This window comes from Pantherophis guttatus, chromosome 5, assembly GCF_059756535.1.
Source record: "Pantherophis guttatus breed Tessera chromosome 5, ASM5975653v1, whole genome shotgun sequence".
In the NCBI taxonomy this organism is placed as follows: Eukaryota; Metazoa; Chordata; class Lepidosauria; order Squamata; family Colubridae; genus Pantherophis; species Pantherophis guttatus.
This window is the reverse complement of record NC_142067.1, coordinates 75,206,188-75,231,714: the sequence shown is the minus strand read 5'-3', so window position 1 is coordinate 75,231,714 and position 25,527 is coordinate 75,206,188. Positions and strand designations below refer to the sequence as shown.

General features: G+C 36.8%; 1 protein-coding gene across 1 annotated transcript in view; it reads right to left on the bottom strand.

Moving 5' to 3' along the window:
• ACOT9 (acyl-CoA thioesterase 9) overlaps positions 1–24,672 on the bottom strand; it is a 76,147-nt gene extending 51,475 nt beyond the window's left edge. The window contains exons 1-6 of the mRNA XM_034433185.3: positions 23,856–24,672; positions 12,815–12,906; positions 12,157–12,183; positions 8,763–8,808; positions 8,294–8,464; positions 8,161–8,198 (exon numbers count right to left, since the gene is read on the bottom strand). Coding sequence (XP_034289076.1) covers positions 8,161–8,198; positions 8,294–8,464; positions 8,763–8,808; positions 12,157–12,183; positions 12,815–12,906; positions 23,856–23,869 — 388 coding nt within the window. The 5' untranslated portion in view covers positions 23,870–24,672. The remainder of the gene's footprint in view (positions 1–8,160; positions 8,199–8,293; positions 8,465–8,762; positions 8,809–12,156; positions 12,184–12,814; positions 12,907–23,855) is intronic.
• Between the last annotated feature and the right edge of the window lie 855 nt (positions 24,673–25,527).

The following is a 25,527-nucleotide window of genomic DNA, read 5'->3' as shown; positions in this document are numbered from 1 at the left end:
TAAAGGGAAAACATCGAATTACAGAGGTTGTGGTAGACAAATTGCCTTAGATACCCCAGCTGGATTATCTACAAATATGAGAGAAGTGGCATCTGACTCCAATGTGATGATTCATCAAGTCAAAGACAAGTATGGAAACCAATTAGCTGATATACATTTGGCAAAGAAGAAATATGAGATACAAAAACAAAATCAACAAGACCAATTTATAAAGCAGAATGAAAACCAATCAGTTGATATACAACTTGTAGAAAGGAAACCAGGATGGAAATTAAACCCACAAAAAGAAAAGAATAAAAGAAATAGGTCTCACAAAAATAGAAATCTCTAAATCAAGCAACAGTGAAGCCAGTGATTTAAAAAAAATAAAAATGAATGAATATGCGAAAAGATAGTGGAGGCGAAGTATTGGTTAATATTATCCTGAGGACAGTGACAGACCTCTGCAATGCCGTAATTTTGGGATGTGAAAAGAGCCTTAAATTGTTGGATTTGAATTATCTACTTTGAATTTCTTTCTTGTATCGATAAATATATTATAACTATCCTGAGCTACAAGGCAAGAGAGTTACGCTGGGGCATGCAGAAGATCTGGTTGTTACCCACTAGGATGATGGGAATTAATAATCCTGATGAAAGCCACAGTTACAATATATTATATGGAATATAATCATAATGTCACTCGGGTGGTTGTTTTTACTTTTATATATATATGAGGATATTTACTACTGATGGGGGCAGATGATGATTGAAGATTTTGAACAAACTGTTGCATCAGGAAGCTATGTTACCCTATTATGGATGATGGACTCAACAATCCAGTGGAAAGACATCAAAGAAGATATTATATGCATTATAAATTTAAAGTCATTGTCTTTTTTTTTATATAACGGAATATATACATATACATATACATATACATATACATATACATATACATATACATATACATATACATATACATATACATATACATATACATATACATATACATATATATATATTTTAGCAGAGTGGGCAGTGGATTAAAGATATTAAGAATTGTTGTGCATGGCAATTTTGTAGGAAAGTGGGTGGAAATAGGTTAGTTTACTGATTGATTAGTTTAAGAAAAGGGATGTTTAAGTGATATATCTAGGGGAGTGGAGGAATGGATAGAGTTGAATAAATGTTAAATTAGGATTTATGGGGAAGGCTGCTTTGAAATGTTATATTAATATACACAAAAGATAAAATGTTAAAGTAGGATTTATTATATAGTTTCAAAGTGGAAGGTTGTTTTGAAATGTTGTAATAATATACAGATATAAGTTTGGGGGAGGAGAAAAAGGGCAGATTATTGCTAAATTGGGAGTTATAATAATATTATGCTAAATTAGAAGTTATCATACAATGTTATAGCAGAATGTGTTTTTTTTGAAATGTATGGTAAAAGGGGGAATTAACAATATTAATAATATTATTAGCAAGTAAGGGTCAGTATTTAGAGGAGGGAGTAAGGGGATGGTAAAATATTACATAATCTGTTATGAATTAGGTTTTTGTTGTGAAGAAGTCACAGGGGGGGATGGGTGGTGAGGGGGGGTTAGGGAGGAGGGGGGGAGAAAAATGGGGGGAAAATTTGTATTTGAAAACTTTTTCAATAAAAAAAAAAAAGCTTTTGGGACATCTAAAAACATCAACGCCATCTGTTTTTCTGGATGGTTCTCATAATACTCCAAAGCGTTCAAAATCATCCTCATATTGTCTTTAACTTGTCTTTTTGGTAAGAATCCATTTTAGTCTGCATGTATATATTCATTTAATGGCTTTTTCAGTCTATGAGCCATTATTAACGCAAAGATCTTATAGTCTACATTTAACAACGAGATCGGTCTATAGTTTTTTATAAATTGTAAATCCGTGTCTTCTTTAGGTATAACTGTTACATATGCCTCCTTGCATGAATCTGGCATTTTTGCCTTCATTAATAAATCATTAAATAAGTCCAACATTATATTACTAATCACTTCTTGTAGTGTTTTATATAACTTCGCTGGTAAACTATCTGGACCTGGTGCTCTCCCACTTTTTTGTCTTTTCATTGCTTCTGTTACTTCCATCATTGTTATTCTTTCTTCTAACATTCCTTTGTATTGTTCTGATATTTTAATCAGATCTGATTTTTCCAGATAGCTTAATATCTCTTCCTCTGGAATCTTCCTCTTGAGAGTAGAGTTGTTCATAGTATTTCTGATTTATTTTCTTTTTATCTTCAATTCTATATTGTAGTTTCCCTTCTCCATCTTGTAAACATTTTATAGTTTTCTCCCTCTCTTTTCTTAAATTGTATGCTAGCCATCTTCCAGGTTTGTTTGTATTTTCAAAAAAGTTCTGTTTGGTTGTTTTCAATTTGTTTGCTAATGCTTCTTGTTCATTCAAATTTATTTCATGTTTTTTCAATTCCATCAATTTCTTAATTTTTTTTATTTAAGGTATTTTTCTGAAATTCTTTTTCCAATTTCTTGTAGTCCTCTTCTAATCCTCCTTCTCTCTGCCATTTCTTTTTGTTCTTTTTTTCCCAAGTACATTATTGCTAGGCCTCTAATATATGCTTTCATTGTATCCCATAAATTTTGAAGTGATGTATCCTCTTTCTTATTTATTTAAAAAATACTTCCAATTCTTTTTTTGCAAAGTCCTGAAACTTTTTCATTTAAAATTGCTGCATTCAAATTCCACCTTGTCTTTCCTTTTGCCCTTTCCATATTATTGTGATTGGGCTGTGATCAGCCAACATATTTGAACCAATATTTACTTCTTGCACAGTCTCTATAAGTCCCATTGACATCCATATCATATCTATCCTTGACCATGATACATGTCTATTTGAATAAAAAGTATATTGTCTCTCTTTCAAGTGCTTTTGTCTCCAAATATCTTGAATACTTAATTCTTCCATCATTGTAAAAAACGATTTCGGCAGTGTACTTCTAGGCTTTTTATTTACCTTCATTGTTTTATAGTCCAAGCCTGCATCTATTATCGCATTAAAATCTCCCATTATACATATATTTTCATAGTCCAACTCTATAATTTTCCTGTGTAATCTTGAATAAAATTCTTTTGGTTTTTCATTCGGTGCATATAGGGCTATCAAAAGTAATTGTTTAAAGTTCATTTTTATATCCACCATCAAAATCCTGCCTTCCTCGTCTTCAAAGATTAACTTGGGTTCTAATTTTCCTTTAATGTACAATACCACACCTCTTTTACTTTGATGTGTCAATGATGTAAATAAGAGTCCTAATTTTGGATATTGTAATAATTTTAAGTGTTTTTTCTAATATGTACTTCTTGTAAACATATAATGTCCATCTTCAAAGTATTTAGTTTAGCCAATGTTCTATTTCTTTTTGTCGCTGCATTCAGTCCATTTAAATTTAAGGAAATTGCTTTAATTTCTTCTTCCATGTTTTACTTATTACTAGTTTTTAGTTTCATCGCTCTTGTCTCTCTTTGTTCCATTGGGTCTTTGGCTCTGGCTTCCTCTCTTAACACTCTTTCCTCTTTTGCTTTTTCATCTTTATCCTTCTCTTCCTCTCTCTCTTTTGCCCCACCTACAGCTCTCAAATCTTCCTCCAAAGGTCCACAAAATTGCTGATAAAATAATTTGCTTTTTCAAGCGAGTCCAATCTATATTGTTGTTCTTGCCATGTCACCATAATTCCTTCAGGTATTAGCCATCTAAAAATCACTCTTTTGTATATTAAGAATTTTGTTAGGAATTGATACTCTCTCCTCAAATCCCTAACTCTTCTAGGTATTTGTCTTAAAACCACAAGTTCTTTATCCTTATATTTCAGTGTTGTACTTCTTGCCACTTGTAATATCTGTTTTCTTTGCCCTCTTTGTAAATCTTACATGTACTTCTCTTGGGAGTTTATTCCTTATTGCATATCTAGTGTAAACTCTAAATGTTTCATCAATCTCGTTTAATATCTCTTCCTTGGGTTGTTCCAAGGCCTCAGCCAAAACCTCTGCAATTACTTCAGGTAAATTTTCTTCCTTTTCTTCCTCTCTGTTTTGAAATCTTAAATAAAATTCAGAATGCTACATCTGCAACAGGATAATTGTTTTTTCTTGTGACTTGTCTGTTGAAACCAATTTCTCTTCCAGTTCCTCAACTTTTTTTTAGGTCATTTCTACTTTTTCTTCTACTTTGTGGATCCTCTCCTCATTTTTCCCCATCATTTCTTTCATTTCTTTTAATTCCTGTTTTATATCATCGTGAAGCGATTGCATAAAATTTTGTAATTCCATCATCTCTGGATTTTTCTGCTTTTCTGGCACTGAGGGACTTGGTGCTGGTTGTGTAAATTTCTTCATTTCTCCTTTTCTCAGATACTTTTTATTTTACTTGCGGTTTATTTGTAATCCAAATATCTAATCCAACCGAGAGTTGAATTAGTTAAAGTAAAATAGAATAATGGGGAGAGGAAAAGAAAGAGGGGAGAAGAAACCAAAATTTCCAACAACTTCCACCCCCAAAAATTTAAAAAACTCCTCTTGTCAAAATACAAATCAAAAATCCAAAGGAAAGTGGGTTTGGTAAAAAAAAAAAAAGAGAGAGAGAGAGAGAAAGAAAAAAAATGAAAAAGCCAAACAAGAAATAAAATAAGTTTAAAAAGGTTTCTTCTGACTCTTCAAGTCTTAATCCAAGGGCAAAGATAATTTAAAATCCAATTCCATTAAATCCAGTAAAAAAGAACCTCTAGATATATAGAGAGCAAGAAAAAAAAGAAAAAAAAAGAAAAAAGAGGAAATAAATCTAAAGTCTTTTTCCACCGGCACTTCTGAAAACATAAAGCTAGTCAATCCCCCCCACACAAAAAAAGATAGTAAAAAAAAATTTAAATCCAAAACTTCAGACAATCCAAAAGCTCAGACAAAAAAAGGGGAGTTCAAAGGCAAGTTTCAGTCTAATCTTCACAGCTGTTCTGTTATCTTCTAACCAAAATGTCAAGGTCAATTCTCACAGTTTCTTCAGAAATATATGTCTTTTTTCCTCCTGCCACTAGATGGCACTACAAGTTAACTTTTAATATTGAATCAGTACTTTCGTCTCTTTAAAGTTGTTACAAGGTTCCCTTCACCAATCACTTTCTCTTGTATCCCATTCATAAACAAAGCATCATTCATTCAGTTCAATCAACGTCTTATTGTCCAATTCCTTTTTAAAACCAATTTAAAATCTCCAAGTCCTTTTTCCTCTTCACTCAAAGTCTGCAAATTTCTAATATGCTTTCTTCCACCTTCCGCGCAGCCAATTTACCGGATACCACTCCTTGCTCAGCCAATCTTTTCCACCCTATCGATCGATCTTACAGGTGGATCAAGAAAAGATTCTCAAGAAATAGTAAAAAAAAATATTAAAAATCCTCACAGTTTCAGTCATAAATTGACTTCTGTGGACCTTAGATCATACTTAAATTATCAGTAGAGCGGTTGCACATAACTGCACTAATATGCCTATTGTCCCTGTCATTGTGGTTTTTTTTCTTTTATTCTTGTTCTCGGTTTTGTTCAACAAATTCTAATAAATACATATATACATACATACATACACACACACATACATACTCTTAGAACTTACCATATTTTTCGGAGTATAAGACTCACCAGAGTATAAGACGCACCTACCTTTTTTTGGTGTTTTTTTTTATTTTTTAGACAAACACACATGCAAACATACAATGTATTTTCTTTGAACAGAGTATTTGGCTGGTTCACAAATTTAAACAGTGTTTAGTCATTTCAATTAAATTTACAATGTCTATATTTCCTTTTTGCCATATTTATTCATCTATTTTTTTTAAAAAACCAATATTACCCTTCATCCTCATCTCTAATCTTAATCAAATTCAAGTTTCCCTTCTACTCTACAAATTCAACATTTTAATATAAATCAAATAGTTATATAACTATCTTTTTTGTATATTAATCAATATGAACATGAATATTCCAATTATTTCCATGCAATCCAATTTCTTACAAATCAATTAATTATATTTACCAATAATAATAAACCAAATAATTTCCCCCTCTTATGTTACTCATTTTCACATCTTAAACTCTCCCAATAACCCATATAGTTTTGCCCATATAATCCTCCAAATCACAACTTAATCATTTCTACTTTCATCACAATATATAATTAAAAATATTTCAATAATTACAGTTTCCCTAATTAAATTTAAAAATGTTCTAGCTATTATCCACGCTATAATTTAATCCTTTTTACTTTCACCACCATACCATTAAAGGTATTTCAATTGTTACAGTTTATACTTATTCATATTTCTAAAAAAATAAAAAATAAACTTATCATTGTCTAGATTTCAAAAATACAAAGACAAATATTCCAATTATTATTCATTTCATTTTTACAATCATGATTTCCCATTTATTTCTTACTACTATTCATATTTCAATTCTAAATAGGTATAACATTTTTCTCTTTCATTTCTTTTTCTCCCTTCCCATTTTTATTTTTGCCTTTTTCTTTCTTCTTTTTTTCTTCTGTGTTTTAAAATCTTGAACTCTCCTCTTTTGCCCTAAATTTCCCATTGTTTGCACCTACCTTTTTTGGTGAGGAAAAAGAAGAAAAAGAAATCTCCCTCTGCCTCTGCCTAATTTTGCCTTGTTGCAGCAAACAGCCTGCTTTACTTTCAGTTTCGCATAGCTTGATTAGCACAAGGGGAAAAAAATCTGCTCCAGCAATTTACCTCTTTGCAGCAAGCAGCAGAGCCCTGTCCAAAACAGCTGAGAGCAAATCAGCTGAGAGTTGGGAGGCTGATCTAATCAACTTGTGCTAATTAGTCTATGCTGAAGCTGAAAGGAGCTGTTTTTTCTTGCTGTTTGCTTGCAAGGAGGTAACTGCTGCGAGGCACAGGCCAAAGGGTAGGGCCAATGGGTGGGCAGGGCTACATTCGGTGTATAAGACACACCTAAATTTTCACCCCCTTTTAGGAGGGAAAAAGGTGCGTCTTATACTCTGAAAAATACAGTATATATTTCCCTTAAGGACTGGTGAAAACCTTTCAGCATTATCGTTGTAGCATTGAAAAATATTTTTAAATGTACATAAGACTACCTGCCTTATAATATGATTAAAGAGAGTTTAGTCTGCCAAATTAAGACTAGTAGGGGTAATTTATTTTATTTATTACAACACGTAATATTGTAAAGTGGCTTGCCCTTTCAGTGTTGGTGGGGGTGTTGTTTTCTCCTTTGTACTTTGGTTAGGCTGTTCTTTACTTCTTCATTGTCTGAAATGGTAGTTCCTCGATTAGGGTACCCTGTACCCTGATAGGTCAAACTACTATATACAAACAATGAGCAAACCCTTCTACCATTGAAGGTGTTATCTAGTTGGGTAATGAAACATCTACAAATGAACAATCAAGCTTAGAAAGCAACAAGGTCTTGACAGTTCAATCCTGATGTACATGAATATATATTCTCTTCTATTAGTAAACAACTACTTGGAAATACTTAAAATAACACAGCAGGAAAATAACAAAAACTGCTGCCAAACTTTTAACAGATAATTGATTGCACTGTTTTTCAATTTGGATTACACAGAATTTAATATTCTGCTTTCAGATTATATGTTTGTTATAGAGTTTATACAAATAAAAAGGTGGTATATAAGTAATGAATTAATAAAGCAAAAACCAACATGCTCACTTATTCCAGAAGCATTTTTCATTGCTACAAAAATACATTAAGCAGGAAATCACAATAATGTTATCTGCATTTTTAAAGGAGTTGTAAATAATTAACTCAATTTAATCCATTAAGCATAATAACTGCTTTCAGAATAGATGGGGAGAAAAAAATTCAAAGAATCAACCAATTTTTCTACCTTCTTTCAATGATCCCACTGAGGCACTTCATTACCAATTTTTATCTTACCCAAGGAACCATAGTCATTAAGAGCAATGCTAATTGTAATATCAGTTCAGTGGTTCCAAAAGAGAACAGCCGGTTTCCAAGCTATTCCTATGCAGTATGTTTAATTAACAATGACATAGATGTTATATAATCCAAATGTGTTCAAATTTTTCCAACCTATCAGATCTCTAGAAAAAATGAAATTATATAAGTACTACATACCTCCTAAGCTGTCAAGGTCTTCAAGTATTCGACCAAATCTAAAATATTACACAGCAATTAATCTGTATGTATGTTACAGCACCAAGAACCAAGTGTTTTATTTTATTGAAAAATGAAAGTAGTCTATCTTTACCTGACAGTGTTTTGCATATTGAGATATTTTTCTCTTATTTCAGGCTGACTTCCTAAAGGCAAGATAACATCTATATAGCTGTCTTTCATTTTCCTAGGGGGCAGGTCAGCTTGGGTTTTAGCAAGGAGTGTATGTAAAGATTTTCTTTCATTCATCGCTTGCACATGGTCTCTGGACAAAGGGTAAAGCAAAATCAGATTATGTCATGCGGGTAAAAACAATCAAACCTCAGTTTATCATACTTCAAATGCAATGAACAAAATCCATTTGATGGTTTAGGCATGTATAAAATCTCATTTGCACTTGCATTTGAGTCTCACACACTCTTTCCCGCATTAGTCAGTTAAATCATAGGTTTACTCTATTAAGCAGCTACAAGCCATTATTAATCTGCAAGAATAAATTGTCATGCATTCTTTCACTTCTAAGAAATGCAATTATACTATGATTTATATATACAATACAATACCTCCAATTGGTGGATGCTCCCACTAGCTCTCTCAATTTACTTCGCACTGAAACAAAATAAAATCCAGTCAGAAATATTTAATGGGATAAACCTGACCAAGGACCACTACAGGACTGCACTTTTGAAAAGCAGAAGTGTAAGCAGAAGTCATGCAAAGAATGGCTGAAAAGCAAAAGCTGGCCAGGTTCACTGAGATTTCAGTGAATGGTATATTTAATAATGAATGGCATGCTTTCTCGTTTCTGTAACATTTTAATTTTCAAAAAAATCCAGTTATCTAGAAAACTTATTCATTTCTTTTGAATTTAATTTTCAGGCTACCTACTCCTTCACAACCCTAAATGGCATACAGGGATTAAAAAAGAACAAAACAATACTATGAAAACCATGAAGGATCATACAAGAATATTTGGATATCGTGGTCTACTCTTGATTGTTGCTTAGCAACAACCTAGGTTTGACATTCCAAAATAAATATTCAAATCATGTCACTGTATATACATATCCATACTCATTTGTCTTGAAACTGCAAGGAAAATTTAAACAAGGAGCAGGTTTACCTTTACATAGCTAACAAGATACCAATACACACCTGAAAATGTACATCTAGATTCTGTAAACAAATGAGATACATTTTCTGATACATCTCAATCATAACCATCAGCATTTGTGCTTTAGTCAAAATGTCATACTCCAATAGAAAAAGAACATTAAAAGACTTCGATTCTAAGGAAATGTGGGAGAATCGGAAGGGAATAGCATCTATGGAAGTGTGGAATTAGATAAGAGTTGAAATCTTTTTTAAAAATTTATATTACACAGATAGTGCCTGACTTACAACAGTTCAGTTAATGACAGTATGAAGTTACAACGGCACTGAAAAAAGTGACTTATGACCATTTTTCACATTTATGACCATTGTAGCATCCCCACAGTCATGAAATCAAAATTCTGATGCTGGGCAGCTGACTCATATTTATGACGGTTGAAGTCCTGGGATCCCTTTTGCTACCTTCTGACAAGCAAAATCAATGGAGAAGCCAGAGTCACTGAACAATCATTAACTTAACTACAGTGATTCACTTTACAAGTGTGGCAAGAAAGGTTATCTCACATAACAAATGTCTTGCTTAGCAACAGAAATTTTGGGCTCAATTGTGGCCGAAAGCAAGGACTACCTGTAGATTGATCCAAGTTGTTTCTTTGTACCTTGAATCCCATTTCATTCTACCTTCATATGTAAAATAAGAATTGTGCACACACACATACATGCACACACAAACATTAAACCTAGAAGATAGGTGGGTTAAACCCAAAGGTTCTGTCAGATTTTCTTTTCCTTTATCCTACTGTCTTCAAGCATCAATTAACTCCTTAACATTAAATGCATAATTCTTTATTCGTGTCAGAAACACCTTCAAAGTATAAACATATAACTTTCAGCACAGAGCAAATAAAATAGGTACTGTATAAAATAAGTCATAAAAATATAGCAAATGTAAAAAATATGTAAAATAAGAATTGGTTTAAACTAAATGCATAGTAAACAACTTGTATGTTATTCTGAAATCTACAGTCTGTTTCTGAAAAGGACTGTATCATACATCCCAGCCAATCTGTTCATTACAGAATGGTAAAAATAGGTTTCACTGATCTTATCCAAGTAAATACACAAAAGGAATTTTCTCTATTAAAAAATAATGGGGACAGCAACCAGATCCCCTCCTGCCGAGACTGTGGGAGCGAGCAATAGTAGGGATTGTAAACATGTGGGCAGTTGCTTAAAGCAGCTGCATCTTTCCAAGGACTGTGCAAGAAGAAAAGCATTCTGTTTGATATTTCTGATAGATGCTACATGTGTATGTATCAGAAGCACCTATTTTCCTTTCAGTGTGAAGCATTGCACAGCCTTAATATTTTTTCCGCCAACTTTACTGTGGAGAAATAGAAGATTTCAAATAGAAAATGAAATTATCTGATCTTCCCATTAACACTGATGAAGAACGGCAAGTAGAGGGTAAGAGCCTTTTTTGGAAACACTCTTGGCTGCTTTGCTTTGGCCAAAAACATAAGTGAGATACAAAATGTCCTGAGAAAGAAAAAAAAATAAATAAGACCAAGGTAAGAAGTGGAATACATCCTCTAAAAAAGATACAAATAAGATGGATGGATGAAATACCGTATTTTTCGGACTGTAAGACACTCTTACAGCTTTTGGGGAGGAAAACAAGAAAAAAAAATCTGCCTCTGCCTCCCAGCAATTTGCCTCCTTGCAGCAAACAGCAAATAGCATGGTCAGCTTCAGCACAACCTAATTTAGCATGAGCAGCTGATTGGCGGTTGGATCAGCCTCCCAGAATACCGCCTAACAGCAGTTCCAGGCTGCAAGGATCGCTGCTGCCCATCGGCACCAGTGCTGCCCATTGCTGCTTTCACCTATTGCTGCCTCCGCACAACCCATTTTCAGCCTCTGTGCATCCAATTTTCAGCCTCCGTGCATCCAATTTTCATTCTGTTCCACCTATCCCTACCACCTGGAACAAGCCAAAAATGGGAAGTGCAGAGACCAAAAATGGGGCATGCGGAGGCAGCGATACGTGGCAGCGGCGATGGGTGGTGACAGCACTGATCGACAGCAGCGAGCCCTGCAGCCTGGAACAGCTGATAGGCGGTATTCTGGGAGGCCGATCCAACTGCCAGTCAGCTGCTTGTGCTAAATCAGGCTGTGCTGAAGGTGACCACACTGTTTGCTGCAAGGAGGTAAATTGCTGGGAGGCAGAGACCAAAAGGTGGAGGGCAGTGGGGGGGTGGGGCTTCGGCAACATTCAATGTATAAAATGCACAGACATTTCATATCTGCCAGAGAGGATCTGTCATTTGCCTTGATTCGTCAGTAGAGAAGGGAATATATTCCACTGGCAGAAAGCAGGTAAGTGCATAAGAATTTCTGATGGATGACAAACCAGGGTACTAAGATTTAGAGTTTAAGTTCCCATCTAAATATGATATTTTGGGACAGCCACATTTTTTATCCCATATAGGAAAGAAAGTAGGGAAGACATACTTTCTGGAGTCTCAGAGGTAGAGATATAAATACAATAAATAAATTGCAAGCATAGATCAAGAAGCCAAGAGGATATAAAATTGCAGGTGATTAACTAGTTATAGGTTAATTATGAAAAACAGCAGACATACATAATTTACATTTTGTTTAGTAAGACATGTTTCATTTGCTTAATAGTATAAACCTATTTAGTACCATTAAGAGGAATGATTCAGAATTGCCAGAAAATATGAACTTAAGTTTTTCATTAAATCTCCAATAAAGAATGAAGAAACATAATAGAGCAGACAAACAGTCATATTAAAAAGCATACAGGTTACCACAACATACCATTATTCACATGAATCGGGAAATGTCCTGTGAAAGAAAATAAAACAATTAGACTATCAGGGAATTTTTTTTAAAAAAGGAAAAACAACTGTATTATTTTTCAAGTCGGTCACACAAGGTGGTATGCTCAAGTACATATTAATATATTCTGCAGTACTGATAACTTATTGCTGTCTCAAAGTTAAAATTAATTAGTTTTCCAGGCAAATACAGTATGGCAGAAGATCAAACTGTATGAGTTTTTTTCCCTTCAGTTTCATATTCTCATATTTATTTGTTTCATCTAAATCTCTGTTGGGAAAAAAGTTTTTAATTACCAGTAAGATCTGGCCAAAACATATTTGATATAAAAAGCTTTGTCACTAAAAACTAAAAAAGAATTCTTATTATTTTACTTTTCTGGTTAATTCTACAGCTTCTAAGAAATAGTAGATAAATCACTAAACCCAGATTACTGCATAGTTTTATACCTGAGGAAAAGGAAAAGCAACACAGATAATTATAGCTTTCTGAATTTACTCCCCTGTTTTCCCCAAAATAAGACATCCCCTAATAATAAGCCCAATCGGGCTTTTGAGCGCATGGCAATAAGGCCAAGCGCTTATTTCAGGGTTCAAAAAAATATAAGATAGGGGAAACACAGTATTAGTTACATTACCTTCTTCCATGTTCTGAATAACCTGGGAGCCACTGCCAGATGACATCAGCATCCTAAACAGGATCGGATGGGGCTTGCTTAAGGAAAACCTTCTGTATCAAAAGGAAAATACAGAATTGTCAATAATACCAGAGTAGCATTGGACTCCTTTAATCCTAGATTCAAGGTCAATATATTGAATGGAACTATCTTCCTCTCTTTTAATGTCCTTCAGAAATGTTGCATTACAGCCCCCAAAAAGCCCCTCGGAATATCTTAAACTGGCAATATGCAAAATAAGTTGCCATAAAACAGATATGAATTGTGTCTGCTTGCTACCTTGAGTTATTTATAAAAATAATTAAGGTGATATATCAATAAAAAACAAACATCATATACAAAGGCATAACAGTTTCAAAAGGGTGATCATCCTCACACTTATGCAGAATCCCATAACCTATTTAATCTACATCCACATATAATCATATGCGCAAAGAATTTGCTTTCCAATGATTGAGGGGGGAGATTGTTATTTCAAAAGCTATGCAGACGAGAATAATTATCAAACATATCGAAATCATTTTTTTCATTTGCATATGGAAAAAGAAATGAGATGAGACAGCATACTGCACAGGACTGTATCTCCCTAGCTTCATATGACACATGCTTGGAATTCACAAGAATCTTTGCACAAAGAGGCTGTTTCCAGAGTACTCCTAGGAACTTGTGCACTACTCTTTCCAGAATGATTATAAATAAGCCTGCTCTGAGATAACATCTGACATCAAACTTCATTCCAGTATTTGAGATTGTTAGCTCAAAGCAATTGACATAGCTGAATAGGGTACAAGCTTTGACTATTTATTTCCACTTAACTATATGCCATTTTGTAGCTATTTCCCACTAGTAGATTAAATCTTAGCCTATCTTCCTTGAGTTGGCCAAAAATATTGCCATTCCAAATTTGTCCAAATTATTTCCTCCATCCTGGACCTGACTTTGTGTCAAACATTATCTCCATTGGTCAGTAGGCTTATACAATCCTCCATTTGCCTCTTTTCCTCTGGTGTTGTCATCCATTTTTTCTATCAGCCCTGTAGCTTGAGAAAAATATGTAAAAATCAGGATTCTATAACAAGAAAAACTAGAGCTGGTTTATTTACTCTGATGTTTATGTTTATGTTTATGTTTATGTTTATTGGACTTCTATACCGCCCTTCTCCCGAAGGACTCAGGGTGGTGTACAGCCATATTAAAACACATATAAATTTACAAAATTTAAAAACAATTTAAAATCGAATATATAAAAAATTTGGCCCACAAATTAAAAACTAACATACACCCATTATAAAATTCATATTAGGCCAGCCCAGCTTGTTGGAACAGAAGGGTCTTCAGGGCGCGGCAAAAGGTACGCAGGTCCGGGATCGTACGAACCTCTAGGGGCAGCTCATTCCAGAGGGCTGGTGCCCCCATAGAGAAGGCTCTCCCCCTGGGTGTCGCCAGTCGGCAATGTTTGGCTGACGGCACCCTGAGGAGCCCCTCTCTGTGGGAGCGTATTGGCCGGTGGGAGGCTATCAGTGGCAGAAGGCGGTCTCGTATATACCCCGGTCCTAAGCCATGATCCAGTGGTGAAATTCAAAATTTTTCCCTACCAGTTCTGTGGGTGTGGCTTGGTGGGGGGGTGTCATGTGACTGGGTGGGTGTGGCCAACTCAACATCACTCACGTTGAGGAGCGCCTCACCCGGCACCTCCCCTCCCAGCCATTACTTATCACGAATGGCAGGAAAATGCGGAGGGGAATTTTCCTGCCTACCATCCTTCCCTCAGTCTGTGCTGAGCTTGAGGAATGGATGCCTTTCACGAAAATGGCTCCATTCCGAGCCTTCAGTGTTGCAATCCTGGGATACACTGAATGTTCGCAATAGAGCCTTTTTCGCCAAAGGCAGGAAAATGGGGAGGGGGATTTTCCTGCCTGTCATCCATTCCTCAAGCTCAGCACAGACTGAGGAAAGAATGGTAGGCAGGAAAATTCCCCTCCCCATTTTCTTGCCATTCGTGAAAAAAGCTGCATTCTGAACCTTCAGCGTTGCAATCCTGGGACACACTGAAGGCTCTGAATCAGTAGTGGGTTTCAATTTTGGCCGCTACCGGTTTGCTTGTGGGTGCGCTTGCATGATGCTTCTGCACATGCACAGAACATTTGGGTGGGTGGGCAGAGCCTCCCACCGCCACCGCTACCAGTTTGCCCGATCCAGGGAGAATTGGTAGCAACCCACCACTGCTTGGAAGGCCTCTGCTTCAGCACAGAATGACTTTCGCCCATCTGTTTCTGAGTGCGGTGCTTCTGCCTGTTGGGCCACTTCCCGAAGCTGGCAGCTCTGCAGACAGCCGCTTTTCTTTTTCCCTCTTTTTCCTCATGGGAGGCTTGTGTGGTAGCACCAGCAGAAAGTGGAGGCAGAGGCATGGGGGAGGCAGAAGCAATCCCAATGCACCAGCCCCTTCGTCCCACTGTCTCTTGGCTTGCCTGCAGCTGCACTGAACAAGCACCAGCAAGGGGCATCTGGATTGCCTGCCTCCCCCATGCCGGTGCCACTGTGCAAGCCTCCCGCGAGCCGCCCAAAAAGAGGGAATTGGTACTTTTTATATTACTTTTGAAATAGACACAAGAACTACTTCTGCATGATTTCTCTTAATTTTTGCATTTTTTACAGATCTAATTTTCTTCCTCCATTCACAGTGGAGCTTCTGCAGCCTGTCCTTTAAGGTAGTCCCCGGGAGGGAGGGGGCCATGGGGGACCATAAAGGGAGCAGCAGCTCGGCTGTGAATGGAGGGAGAAAAGTTAGAATTCTCTCTGCTGCATTTAACGTTGAATTCTCTGAAATATCGAGCGACCGGAAGGACTGAGCGAGTGGCCAGAAGAGGTGAGCGGCGACCAGGCATGCCTGGGTGGGGCCAACCAGGGGTGATTACCACCAGTTCGGCGAACCGATGCCAATCATCCCTAGCAGATCGCCCGAACAGGTCCAAACCAGTCGAATTTCACCCCTGCCCTGATCCCATGTCAATCCTTAAACAAATCCATTTCTGCCTTCTATTCCTCTCTCCTCTTCCTAAGGTTACTTTTGAAGATCATAGTATGAGATATTTTTTAAAAGTCTTTAGCTGAAAGTTGAAACTTGCTAGATTGCAACAAAGAAAACTATTAAAATTTACAAGGCTGCTTGGGTATTTTTAAATATTTCTCTAAGCCTGCCCCTACATTAATCACTTTGTAATATCATCATTTTTAGAATGTATTATATTGGGCAGTTGTGCTTTATGATCCCTGGTGAGTCAACAAGATATTATATATATCTTAATAATTAGATAAAAATTAAATAGAATGAAAGTATAATCCTGAGAAGGCCAATAATCAGAAGAAAAATAACAGTGGTGGGGTTGAGCAATGACCAAAACTATTGGGGTATGGTCAATCTTCTAAATACATCTGACATTTATGTCAACACCAGAGGCTGGTCACTTTATACCCTTAAAAGAGGATGCAAGCTAGCAAATATTAATACACTCTGTTGTCTACAGTAGGATTCTTGTCTAAGGTTTCAGGAGGGGAGGGGAGGGGAGGGGAGGGGAGAGGAGAGGAGAGGAGAGGAGAGGAGAGGAGAGGGGAGGGGAGGGGAGGGGAGGGGAGGGGAGGGGAGGGGAGGGGAGGGGAGAGGAGAGGAGAGGAGAGGAGAGGAGAGGAGAGAAGAGAAGAGAAGAGAAGAGAAGAGAAGAGAAGAGAAGAGAAGAGAAGAGAAGAGAAGAGAAGAGAAGAGAAGAATGATTATAGCAAACTGGTTCCATATTGGGTTGAGATCTGATTAAGGCTATTTCTGTGAGGTCAAAGCAGGACACTGGATTATAAAATATGAAATTAAGGACTTCCGGTTGGTGACTCATGGCGATATGACATTGAGAGAGTGATCGCTGCTCCTCAACACTGTTAGTCACCATGCTTTGGGGATCCTTTCAAGGCGAGAGGCCCGGAGAGTCTCTTGGACAATAGAGGGATTTGGAGAGCGGAGAAGCGAGGTGCGAGCGCTCCCCGCTCGACCGGACGCCTCTGTCTAGCCAGCACACGTGTATCTGCTATCTAATGGCAGATCCGAGGCTGCGATAACCAACAAGAGACGGGAAGCGAAGAAGTTCGGGAAAGCTGACGGTGAAGTGCACTTATACCTTTCTTTCCTGATACCGTGGGACTGACTGCAAAGAAGCGTGGCCGGTTGTGTCGGGTGGAAGATCTCGTGGAGAGAGAGAAGAGCGGCGATTGAAAGGGAAAGAGCGGACTGGAACTGAATGGGTAACCGGCAAATCAGCAAAAGAAAAGGAGGAGATCGCTGAAGCAGAGAGGCAGAGAGACATCGTAGACAGAAGAAAACTGGTGGGACACTTTTAGTTATAGAAGGAGAGAGAGCTTTGATTGCAGACTGTGTTTGGATTACGAGCTGTCAAGCAGAGAGCTGGATGAAATTGGAGGAGAAGAAGCCGGAAGTGCAGCCATAAACCGGAATTGACAGTAAGATAGACAAGGCGAGGCTGCGAAGATCAACAGAGGGAGTCTATTAAAGTTGGATTTAAGCGAGCAAACTTTGGAATTAAAACATACCGGAATTGTTGAGGCTGTTGCGGACAGAGCTGCAACAAAGTCTATGAACAATTAACAGGAGGAAAGCTCTTGAATTATATAGTAATACATATTCTTTCTGAAATATATATACTCCCTATATTTATATATTTAGATTTAAAATATTTATAATATTTGTAAGATATATTATTAAATTTACATATACATATATATATTTAAATATTTAAATAGTCTGAATTCTAAATAGTAAGATAAGCGACTTTTTCCTTTCTTTTTCCTTTTTTTTTCCTTTTTTCTTCCCTATTAATCTGTTACCTCATAGTTATTTTACTGTTATTAATTTGCTTGAAAGACATAGATTATAAGATTATAGATAGCTTAGAGTTGTGATTTATTCAATCAATTTATTAATATAATTAGTAACATATTAACTTGAGAATTGTTGCTCAATTGTAAGAATAGTATTAAGCATTTTTGAAATAATTGAATTAATTGTGAATTAAGCACATTTTATCATCGATATTGATTGACAGAAATAGAAAAATAATTGCACTTGTTAATATTTTTCCTCTGCTCCGGTGTGAACAATAAACATTGGCAATACCTTCATAGCTTAACAGAAGTTGTTAGTGGATGATAATTTGGAGGAACATTGAGAGAATTGCAAGAGAGCAGAAGAAGGTCTTGAGAGAGATGACAAGCCTCTCATCAACTGTACTAAAAACGGGAAAGAAGACCTCCTCCAATCCCACAATAACAATGACCTCACCAGCTGTGCAAAAATCGACAGAGGGACTAACAAAAACAGAAAAATCGATGGTGATACCAACAATGCAGGCCATACAATCGACCCTAACAGTAATTCAAGATACCATGCAAAGGATGCAAGAAAAGATGACAAACAATCATGTAGAACTGAAAACAGATATCCGTGCTATCGATCAAAAAATGAATGAAATTCAAGAGTCAATATACAACAATGAACAAAAAATAATAAAAGTGGAGAGCAGGATGGAACAAAACAAAAAACACCTAGATTCAATAGATCAGAAGATGATGGCACAAAACAGAGAATTAGAAGATTCAATAATTCAGCTGGAAATGGATAGAGCATCCTTCTACCTATGCTTCCAAAATATAGCGGAAAATAAGGAGGAAGATCTAGGTCAAGTGATGGCAGAGCTAATAGTGGAAATATTACAACAGGACAAACAAGATATAATAAAAGAGCTAGACGAAGTGTACAGAGTCCAAACCAACTATGCGAGGAGAAACAAACTACCCAGAAAAGTACATGTCAGGTTTGCAAGGAAAAAGGTCAAGGATATACTCTATAATATGGTAAGAGAAGAACCGGTGACTTACAAGGGAAAGGAGGTGATAATCTTAAAGCAGGTCCCCAGGAGAGTGAGGGAATTGAGAAGGGACTATAGGTTCCTAGCGATACAATTGAATAAGAGGAACATCCTCTTTAGGTGGATCCTACCGGAAGGTATGCTGATTACTTGGCAAGGGAAAAAAATTAAAATAGACAGCCTTATCACAGCACAAGACTTTCTAGACCAACTGAGAGGAGCGGAGGAAGATCAAAGTAGCAAAGAAGAGTTGGAGGTAATAGTACAAGAAGAAGAGAACACATATCAACAGAAGTCTAAAGAGGGAACACCGGAGGAAAAGGAGACAGAAGAAAAGGATCTTAAAGAGACAAAGGGGAAGAAACCAAGACCGCAAAGAACTACACACGCAAATAAGAACTAAAGCAGCGTAGAAGAACTAAAAAATGGAGGGATGGAAAATAATATCAGTCAATGTCAATGGACTAAACGACAATAGAAAGAGAAAACAACTGTTCATAAAATTAGCAAAACAAAATGCAGATATAATATGCCTTCAGGAGGTCCACATAAAAAAAGAAGATGGGAAATATTTAGACTACAATAAATTTGGACAAACTTTCACATCATTAGCGGGGGGAGAAAGAGGGGAGTAGTACTATATGTTAAGAAAGGGATAGCAGCTGAGTTAAAATATACCGATACCAAAGGGAGAACGTTAGCAGTTGAGATAAAAAGGGGGAATCTACCAATACTAATGGTAGCTATTTATGCCCCAAACAAAAACTTGGGAGAATATTATAAAAAATTAGGCGAGAAAATAAGCAAAATGGGACATAGCAAGATTTGTATAATTGGCGACTTTAATGGAATCGTAAACCCAGATAAAGACTACAAGAGTAACAAAGACAAAAAGAAAAAGAGAAATAAGCTACCAAAAGCCTTCTTCCAATTGGTGGATGTAGTGGATATATGGCAGACCCTACATCCGAATAAGAAACAATATACTTTTTATTCAAATCCCCAAAAATCTTGGTCAAGGATTGACATGATGTGGGTCAGTAGGAACCTGGGGATGGAAATTGACTCAGCAGAAATAACACCAAATATATGGGCAGACCATAATCCCTTAGAGATAAAATGGGTAAATTTACAGAGGAAGAAGCAGAAGAGATGGAGGCTAAATACCCAATTTTTGAGGGATAAGGAATACACCCAAAAAATTAAGGGAGAGCTAAAACTATTTTTCGAGGAAAATGAAAATCAAGACCTGCCCCGAACAACTGTATGGGACACGATGAAGGCGTATTTAAGAGGGCTGGTAATATCTCACAGTATATATAAAAACAAAGAAAAAAGGAAAAACAGAAAGAACTTGTAGAGAGACTAGGAGAAGCAGAAAGGATCCTACAGCAAAATCCAGGAGACAAGGTGGCAAAAGAAAATTGGATGCTAACCAGACATAAACTGAACATTCTGGATCAAGAAGAATTGGCTTATAAAATAAAACGCTTCAAACAATATTATTTCGAAAGTGCAAATAAACCGGGCAAATGGCTATCGTATAAATTAAAAAAGGATAATGAAAAAGGAATTATCCACTTATTAGAAGATAAGAGCGGGAACATAAGGAATAAAGAGGAAGATAAACTCGAAATAGCACGGGAATACTACGCAACATTGTATAAGGAGGAGGAAACCCCGAAGGGAAAAATTGAACAATACCTGATAGAGGAAAATCTCCCATTGATAGGAGGGGAAGAAAAGGAAATGCTGAACAGGGAGGTCACAATAGGAGACTTAAAGGTAGCAATATCCAAACTCAAAAATAATAAATTACTCAGGCCCAGACAGTTTCCCAGGAGAATTGTACAAAAATTTGGATTTGGAGGAAATATTACTACCAAAATTACTAGAAATATGTAACGAGGCTTTGATGAGATCCAGAATTCCGGACTCGTGGAGGGAGACATATATCACCCTTTTGCCGAAAGAAGGTACTGATGTAAAATCAATAAAAAACTATAGGCCAATTTCCCTTTTAAATACAGACTACAAAATTTTTATGAGTGTGATAGCGGAAAGATTTAAAAAATTTTTTAAACAATTTAATACACACAGACCAAAATGGATTCCTTCCTGGAAGACATATAAGGAACAATTTAAGAACAGTGATCAATGCTCTAGAATACTATGAAACACATTCGGAGAAGCAGATGGCATTGATATTTTTGGATGCTCAGAAAGCATTCAATAATCTGAATTGGGAATCTATGATCCGGCAAATTAAAATGATGAAATTTGGAGAGAACTTTGAGAAAATGATAACCACAATTTATGATAAACAAAGAGCAAACATCCTATTAAACGGAGATATGACAGAAACTTTTCAAATTAGGAAGGGAGTGAGGCAAGGATGCCCGTTGTCACCACTATTGTTTATAATGGCTTTAGAAAGCCTATTAAGAAGAATCAGGAACAATAATGAAATAAGAGGATTAAAAATTAGGAAAGAGATTTATAAAATACAGGTGTTCGCTGATGTTGTCGCTTTAATTGTGGAGGAACCATTAGAGATGGGGAAAATTTTTTTGAAAACATTGGATAGTTATGGAGAGGTATCCGGATTTAAATTGAACAAAACAAAAATTAAAATGTTAACCAAAAATTTGTCAGAGGACCAAAAGAAAACATTAGAAGAAACCCTAGGCTTGCAAATAGTAAAAAAAATAAAATATTTAGGCATCTGGATAACGACAAGATGCTCGACCCTAAAATAAAATAATTACAAGCCCTTAATTAATAAAGTTAAACAAGATTTGGAAAGGTGGGGGAAATTACAATTATCACTCTTAGGCAGGATAACCTCAATAAAGATGAGCGTCCTGCCTAAACTACTATATCTGTTCCAAACTATCCCAGTCAACCTAGATAAAAAAAATTTCTTAGAATTGAATAGCATTACCAGGAAATTCATCTGGGGAGGGAAAAAACGAGGATCACCTTACAAACATTACAGGATAAAAGGAATAGGGGCAGCTTTAGATTCCCAGCGTGGGAAGTGTATCACAAAGCAGCAAACCTGGTATAGTTAAGGGAATGGGCCACCTTAGATAATAAAAGAATCCTGACACTAGAAGGACATGATTTGCAGAAAGGCTGGCACGCCCATCTATGGGATAAGTGCCAAAGGACAAGGATATATTTCCACAGGCACAAAACAAGAGATGCATTAATGCAGACCTGGAAAGAAATCAGACAAGTGCATTATACGAAGGTCCCGAAATGGATATCCATAATGAAGGCTATGATATATCCTAATATGTTAGGGATGGAAAAAATGTTTAGATATGAAGATATTCTTGATAGTGGCAGGAACCTTAAAACAAATGAAGCCTTGAAGGAGCAAGGCATTCAAATTGATTGGTGGCCTTACTTACTAATTAAGTCAAGATACCAGAAAGATAAGAAGGAATTTGGCATAGAATTAGGAACTAACGGATTAGATAAGATTTGGATGGGTACAGAAAACAAATTATTAGCCAAATTATATACGTATCTGCTCGAATACCAAAGGTAGTCAAAAAACAGATGATTGCATGGGAAAAAAACATTGGACGTAGTATAGATGATTGGGAAACAATATGGAATTGCAATCTTAAATTGACAGGAGCGGTGGCATACAAAGAGAACCAGTATAAGATGATATATAGATGGCATTTAGCCCCCACTAGAATAGCGAAAATCTATCCAAACGCGAATCCAAAGTGTTGGAAATGTGACCATTACCAAGGCTCCTTCTATCACATGTGGTGGTCGTGCCCTGAAGCGACGAAATACTGGAAAAAGATACAAAGATGGACCCAAGAAATAATAGAAGAAACAGTTGATTTGGAACCAGAAACTTTTCTCCTGGGAATACCAAAAAGGACCTACCGGAAGGAAAAGAAATATCTAATCATACACATTATCACAGCTACTAGAATAATGTATGCAAAGCACTGGAAAGAGAAAGGACAGCCACCGGAGGAGCACATAATTGCAAAAATATTAGAATGCGCAGAGATGTGTAAATTAACTCACGAAATAAACGAGAAAGAGAATTCAGAATTTTACATGGTGTGTGAAATGTGGTGTAGGTGGATGGAAGTTAAACGTAAAAAGTAAAAGAAGAGTGTGAATATTAAATCAATTAAGTAACCTAAGAGACACCATGTATATAAATCTGTGTAAATGTAAAAACCGCAACTTGAACGAAAATTGTTGAATTGTATAAAATGTAATTTAATAAAAAAATTTAAAAAAAGGATATGAAATTAAACTACAAAGGACCTGTATCTTGTCTGAAATACATCGTTCCTATTTTCTGGTACCCAGGGGTTGCAGTTCTATTTCTTTGATTATGTCCCAATGTACAATGAAAGGAAAATTTGCAACTTTCATTTCCAAATTTTGAAAAATGTTTCTAAATATCTCAAAACACACTAAAACCTTAAGTAACAAACCCTTCTAATCCAAAATAAACCAACTGTACTTCAGTTTAACATAAACCCTGATTCACACAATACACTACGGCTTTATGTGACTATTTGGTATTGTCTTAAAGTGGGTTGTAAGTCATAGTTTACGAAATTATATCGGATTTTACAAAGACCATAAAACCTCCTACAACTGAAGGAAGCAAGATTGGGAGAGACGACATTACAGAGTACGATCCTCATGTACGGAAGGGGCTGCAATAAATCTAACTCTCCAGAATACAGTGAATCCTACTGTGCTGCGCTTATAGGTGGGTGAAAAGAAAGCGCAGTTCCAAAACAGCAACGTTCAAGATGTAGTTTTTCTCCACCCAGTGTTTTTTCTCACACTGCCCAAGTCGAAGGGCTCTAGGTCCCACTGGCTTTGCCGTTAGGAAACGATTCGTTTTGCGATTCGACTGTACAAAGAAAACCGCCGCCTTAGATTCTCTACAGTACTCGCTTAACCCAACTGAAGCGTATTCCGCTCCCGACTCGTTACTCTTTTTTTCGTTCTGGGCCCACCTAGTTGCGAAGGCAGCATCGGGGAAAGTGCTGAAGTTGCTATAAATCACTTACCTGCGCGACAGCATTTTGTTCCAGAGATCGCTAAAACGCGCGGCTTTGGCAAAATTCCTGCTTTGGCCCTCTCTGCTGGAGCCGCACTGTAAATCACGGGTGCCGCCTGTCACCGACCACGCCTGGAACAGGAACTTGGCTGTGCCGGCTAGACTGGCTCAGACTTTCCCATTCTTCAACAAGGTTTCTTGCTCTTCCCTCCTAGCAGATATATTGACGTGCCCCTTTCCTTAAAGGGAGTTGCGCTTGGTTCTTACTTGAATTTAGAACTCCAGCTTTTGATTTCATTGATCAACTGCCTAATAATCTTTGATCAGGTGGAAAATCACTACGGGGAGGGGAATAGCTCTTTTCCATCAGTCGTGCTTCAGCTATACAAGCCTTGGGGGGAGCTGTCGTCTCTGATTACTGGGTTCGGTTTCCTTTTTGCCGACCACTAGTCTTAAAATCTCTCTCTCTCTCTCTCTCTCTCTCATACACACACACACAACATCACTAAGTAGATAAAGTGAAGCTAGAAGTAAGCTAGGAAGAGGAGGAAAAAACAGTTCTATAAGACTTAAGAGCAATAATAAGAGCGTAAGCAATCTAACACAAAGGATGGAAAAGAAAGAGATTGGAGGAGCAGGAGGCAGGTTTTTTGTTTCATTCCCAAACTTGTGGGAGTTACTGGAAGATCAGAGAAAGAAAGTCTCAGAAAGATTCAAGAATGAACTGAGACACATTTTAGGGGAATCTACAACACTGACATAAATGGCACAATAGGAGAGTCCTACACTCACCATATGTCCAGCAGTGAGCAAGCCAAGAAGAATTTCAGGTGCTGGCAAATGGCCAAGCAATGGCCAAAGAGAAGAACTTCTATGCCTTGGGGAGAATTACAAAGGTTAGGGGTTAAAATTGGTTCTCCATCAATAGGGACCATGAGTGAAAGTTGTCATAGCAAGGGCAATGAGAAAGTCCAAAAAGAAACTGAGAGGAGCTAATGGCAATGATGGCCTTAACTGATCCTCAAGTGAGTCTAACACTTGAAATCAGGTGACAGCAACAAATGGGGTGGGTATAGACATAGTGATCTACATCTGACAGGACTTTTGCTGCTCAAGGGAATCAATAGTTGTATTAAAGTATTTAACCATATCACAGCTAAATGGTAGTTTATGTAAAATTGTTGTGTAAAGGTATCAACCTCCTGATCAGTCCTGTCAGAAGCAGCACAGTTAATAATACAAATTAAGGTTAGTTATATTAATTAAAATTAAGGCAGTAACCCCTGATTGGACTGATAGTTTCCTATCTATGTTTGAGCTCAAAGTTTGGCAATTTGGTTGCAAATGTTTCATCACCATTCAAGGAGACATAGTCAGTGCATTTTGAACTCTGCTTCTCTTTCAGAACACAGGTCTTTAAATACCATTTTGTGAGATGCAAATTAGTCTGAATGTTGTTTGTTTGGATATTTCTGAGTCATGGTCTGATTTCGGACTGTTCAATTGGCTGGCTGTTGTTACTGGGTTGTAGTTAAGTACTGTCTGTGATGCAGATTAGGACTAGAGTTGTTATCTGGGTGGTTCTGATCTGGTTTCGGCTTGTTTGATAGTTTGAGTGGCTGGCTGTTGTTATTGAGACGTAGTCTGTTTTTTGTGAGCCAATGGGTTATAATTTTGTTGCT